The sequence below is a fragment of the Dipodomys ordii genome, unplaced genomic scaffold (genome assembly GCF_000151885.1).
Source record: "Dipodomys ordii isolate 6190 unplaced genomic scaffold, Dord_2.0 Scaffold76, whole genome shotgun sequence".
Lineage (NCBI taxonomy): Eukaryota > Metazoa > Chordata > Mammalia > Rodentia > Heteromyidae > Dipodomys > Dipodomys ordii.
In genome coordinates, this window is record NW_012267292.1 from 10,280,812 (window position 1) to 10,285,992 (window position 5,181).

A 5,181-nucleotide genomic window follows, 5' to 3' on the forward strand; every position below is an offset into this window, starting at 1 on the left:
CTTAAGAAAAGAAAATAAAAGGAAAGACAAAGAAAGGAGGAAAGAAAGAAAGAAAAAGAACAAGACAGAAAGAAAAAGAACAAGGAAGAAAGAAAGAAAGAAAAAAAGAGGAAGGAAGGAAGAAGAAAGAAAGAAAAGAAAAGATCAGGAAGAGCACTAGGTCCTGAGTTCAGGACCAACACCAAAAAAAAAAAAAGTACATGTAAAGTAGTAAACCATAAATTTGATAAAATAATTTATATTATTTCAATAAATGAAGAAAACATTCAACAAGATATATTTCCGTAAGACAAGCTAAATAATGAGAGAAAATAAATTTTATTATTCCATTTGAGTAAACATGGAAAAAGATGTATCTGGATGATGGTTTACATTTTTCCAATAGGCTTCATGAAAGTTTTTTAATTGATGGCAATGGAACTTTTCCTTTCTTCTTAGCAGCCTTTTCCATTTTTATCTGTAAATTTAAAACATTTATTGACATAATAACTTGTACAGCATTCTAAAGAAAAAAGCTTCCACATACCTTGTTTGCATTCATGCCCTTATTTAGCATAACCAAGTCACAGTTATTAAGCTGCTGAGTGCTAAAGCCAAAAACCTGGTCACTAAAGGGACACAGGTACATTTTAATGGTTTGATTTTAACTCTACAGAATTCTCACTAAAAAACAATTATAAATGCTTCAAAGACTAGGCATTCATTCAGCTAATGCATGTTCCCTACACAGCTACAGAACATACTCAGTGTAAATGGATTGTCTCCGGAATATAGACTGCTTTAAAGATGTCTTACTCTAAGCCTGGTTTCCATATTCTCACAGTTTTCTTTGTAAAGGTCTTGTTCTCAACTATAATTAAGACAAACAAGAAGTGTACATACCCTAACTTCAGTCTTCTAACTTTGTAGATGCAAATAAACCTTTCCCAAGGGACTCAAAGCCTACCTGCTTCTTATGCTCCGCCACTCACACGTACCTGCATGTGTGAGTACCTGTGGCAACACCACTGCCTTGGCCTCAAAAGACTAGGAGACAGAAAATGAAGGTCATGCTAACTGACAACAGGGCCTCTTCTTTTTGGAGGTAGAGGGTCAGGTGGTACAACACCTGCCTCTAAGCAGAAAAACTGCATTTTTTTTTTTTTGTCAGTTGTGGGGCTTGAACTCTGGGCCTGGGCGCTTTCCCTAAGCTCTTCAGCTCAAGGCAAGAGCTCTACCACTTGAGCCACAGCACCACTTCCGGTTTTCTGGTGGTTTGCTAGAGATAAGAGTCTCACAACTTTCCTGCCTTGGCTGGCTTTGAACTGCAATTCTCAGATCTCAGACACCAGAGTAACTAGTATTACAGGCAGGAGCCACCAGCGCCTGGCTTGGTTTTTTTTGTTGTTGTTGTTTGGTTGTTTTGCTTTTTGTTGTTTTTTTTTAAGAAGGAGAAGGAAAGGGGGGAGAAGGAGGGAGAGGGCAAGGGGGAGAGGGGAGGGGAAGAGAGCAAAGAAAAGAGGTGAGAGGGATGACAGGAGAGGAGAGGAGGGGAGAGGGAAGAAGAGAGGAGAGGAGAGTGGAAAAGAAAGGAGAGAAGGGGAGAGAACAAGAAGGGACCTGGTACAATCAGTTTATACCATTTTTATCAAATTGCCAGTGATAAATTTGCAGTAATAAAATCAGACTAAGCTAAACCTCTGTCTCTTGCTCTCTCATATTAAGACTTGGTTGGCAACTTCATTCAAACCATGCACTCACATCTCTCAAACACTGTATCAGTCCACATGTCATCTGAAGGACTTCCACGGAAAAACTGATTCTAAGTCAAAGAGAGGTTTGAGAGTCAAATAGTAAAGTATTTCAAGCCAGGCACTGGTGGCTCATGCCTATAATCCTAGCCACTCAAGAGACTGAGATATGAGGATCACAATTCAAAGCCAGCCCAGGTAGGAAAGCCTGTGAAACTCTTATCTCTGATTAGCCACCGTAAAATTGGTGCTGTGGCTCAAAGTGGTACAGCACTAGCCTTGAGCAAAAGAGCTCAGGGACAGTACCCAGGCCCCTACTTCAAGCCCCATAAACCAACCGAAAACAGAAAGAAAAAAAAAGTATGATACCCTTCCATTTATCAAGCATTTTTTTTGGGGGGGGGTCCGGTCAATGGGGCCTGAACTCTGGACCTGGGCACTGTCCCTCAGCTCTTCAGCTCAAGGCTAGCACTCTACCACTTGAGCCATAGCGCCACTTCCGGCTTTTTTCTTTTTGCTTATGTGGTGCTGGGGAATCGAACCCAGGACCTCAGGCATGCAAGGCAAGCACTCTACCACTGAGCCACCTTCCCAGCCCCTTATCAAGCATTTTTAACATTCTCATTTATTAAAAAAAAAAAAACCCACAGCAATAGCTACCTCTCAGGATTGTTCTGAAGGTATAAATAAGATAATCCGTATAAAGATCTAAGCACTTACTAAGGGCCTGGGATCAACAACTGCTGGTCCCTTTTTCTCTCTCATTTAAGGACAAGTATTAGATTTAGAGTAACTGCAAACCTACTAAACAATAAACATAAGCAAAAGCAGCATTTGCTCATTTGTTAAGTAGTATTTCATAAAGCTGGGCAGTGATAAACACTGCAGTCCCAGAACTAGGGAAGATGACGCAGGAAGTCTTATGAGTTCAAACACAGCCTGGATTACATAGTAAGATCTTGTTTCCAAAAATAGATGGTAGGTAGGTAGATGATAGTTACATGCATGCATACAAACATAGATGGTTGACAGAAACTAGTAAATACATCCATGTATCCATCTAGACTTTTTTTTTCCAGTCGTGGAGCTTGAACTCTGGGCTTGGGTGCTGTCCCTGAGCTCCTCAACTCAAGGAGAGTGCTCTACCACTTCAGCCACAGAGCCACTTCTGGTTTTCTGATAGTTAATTGGAGATAAGAGTCTCATGGACTTTCCTGCCCAGACTGGCTTTGAACCATGATTCTCAGATCTCAGCCTCCTGAGTAGGTAGGATTACAGGCGTGAGCCACCATCTAGAGTTCTAAGGACGAAAGTGTTCCCTTCTCTTCCTTTTTCTCCCCTCCCCTACCTTTTTTTTTTTAACTTCCTGGCATGAACAAAATACCTTGCCTCTAATAGTCTTTTGATACTCCCTTTATAAAATTCTCCTTTCTTGGAGAAAAGAGACCAATCATCCTCATAGCAGAAGAAAATAATTTGACCTGATAAAAAGAAGTAACTTTGAGCCAGACACTGGTGACTCAGGCTTGTAATCCTAGCTACTCAAAAGGTTGAGATCTGAGGATTGTGGTCCAAAGCCAGCCCAGGCAGGAGAAGCCAGCCAGGGCAGGAAAGTGTGTGTTTGTGTAATCTCCACCTCTGGTCCTCAGCTCCACCCAGACCTGAGCTTCTCCGTGATCTAGAGTTCCCACCACACAGCGAGCCAATCCTTCTCTCCGCCCAGATCTACCTTGCACACACTTACCTCACTTCTGTCCTCACTTCCTCTCCCAGGCCTGCCTTGCCACTTGGATAGGGGTAGAAGCCATATGCTCCCCTTGCCAGGGAGATACTGCCCCTCTAATAAACCTCATAATAATCTTTCATCTTTCTCCTGTGCCTGCCTGCCTCTGCTTGGTCCCCTGCAACGGTCGTGAAGGATTCTTTCAGTGTGAGACTCTTATCTCCAATTAACTACCAGAAAACTGGAAGTAGAGCTGTGTGGTAGAGTGCTGGCTGTGAGCAAAAGAAGCCTAGTGCCTGAGTTTCAAGCCCAAGACTGGAACACACTCTCTCTCTCTCTCTCTCTCTCTCTCTCTCTCTCACACACACACACACACAACCTGTGTCAAAAGACAACAAAAAAGTAACTTTCCAAAAACATCTAAAAAGAGCTTGTAAACCATACCACAAAGGCCTCCCTTGTCAAAGCCAACTTACACTAATCATCAGATTCTTCCCCACACCAAGTTACCAAGGATTAGCCAAAAACGTAGAAGCAAAAACCAGATAACCACATAGCTTTGCTCTTGAAAAAAGCCCTGAGCCATCAGACACACTCTAAATCATCCCTTTTCCCTCAATGATTTTGGAGTAAGACAAGTACTAACAAAATTCATGGAACATGTCAGCTTGAATGAAATGGTTTATATTGTAGCTTCTAAGTTTTATACTTCATTACTCCCACAGACTGTAGAGTTTATAAGCTGTCTCATAAGTCCATAAATCACACGGGATGGAGTTATAAATGATATCCCATAAATTTATAAATTCCAGGTTTACTTATAAGCAAACCAAACAGGCCAGATATATCCTTGAAACCATTCATAAAGAACTCTGCTCATGATCTTCTCACAAGCAAATACCACTGCATGTTTTTAATAGTCAACACTGCTCAGATGGCTGGAGAAAGGGACAGAGAAGACCCAAAACCCAGGAACACTAAAACTAGTATCTAAAACTACCGTTCGTTTTCATCTAACCATTTCACCTTCCTCTCAGAGGTCCTCCTACTCTGTCTTTCTCTTTTCTAGATCTTCAAGTTAACTTGTTGAACTTCATCTCCATGGGATCACAGTAGGAGGTTGGGACTTTGGGCGGTGACCGGGCCATGTAGAATGAGCCCTCATGAATGTGAGCAGTGTCCTCTCAGAGAACTGCCCTGCCTCTTACCATGGGAGAACACAAAAAGGCATCATCTATGGGCCAGAGGCAGCCCTCACCAGATATCAAATCTGCAGGTACCTTGATTAAGACCTCTTAGCCCCCAAAACTGTAAGAAATAATTTCTGTTGTTAAAAAGCCACCCAGGGAAAATAAAGACACCCAGATTATAGTATTTCTACAAACTAAGACACTTTTAGGTCAGAACTTTCCAAAAGAACTGTCTGCAACAATGAAAAAGTTTGTATCTGTCCCAAAAGGAAGCTACTAGCCACCTGTGGTTATGGACCCTTGAATCATATCTAGAAAGAATAAAGTTTAAATGTTAATGTTATTTAAATTTAGACTACCAAGCTGCATATGGTAAATAACAGTAAAGATACAGGAAGTTTCTATCATTGCACAACGTTCTACTGTCTACTTCAGCCTTCAGTTTAGGACTGTCTCTCTTCTCAAAATTCATCTGGGAAGCCAAGCTACTGTTTATTCTGTGTGTGTGTGTGTGTGTGTGTGTGTGTGTGTGTGTGTG

At 41.5% G+C, this 5,181-nt stretch overlaps 1 protein-coding gene across 4 annotated transcripts in view; it reads right to left on the reverse strand.

Moving 5' to 3' along the window:
* Positions 1-332: 332 nt before the first annotated feature.
* The window catches only part of Fam221a (family with sequence similarity 221, member A), a 62,796-nt gene continuing 57,947 nt past the window's right edge, over positions 333-5,181 (reverse strand). For all 4 annotated transcript variants that reach the window (XM_013024477.1, XM_013024473.1, XM_013024475.1 and 1 more), the window contains exon 7: positions 333-457. In XM_013024477.1, the coding sequence (XP_012879931.1) occupies positions 389-457 (69 nt within the window). In that variant the 3' untranslated portion in view covers positions 333-388. The remainder of the gene's footprint in view (positions 458-5,181) is intronic.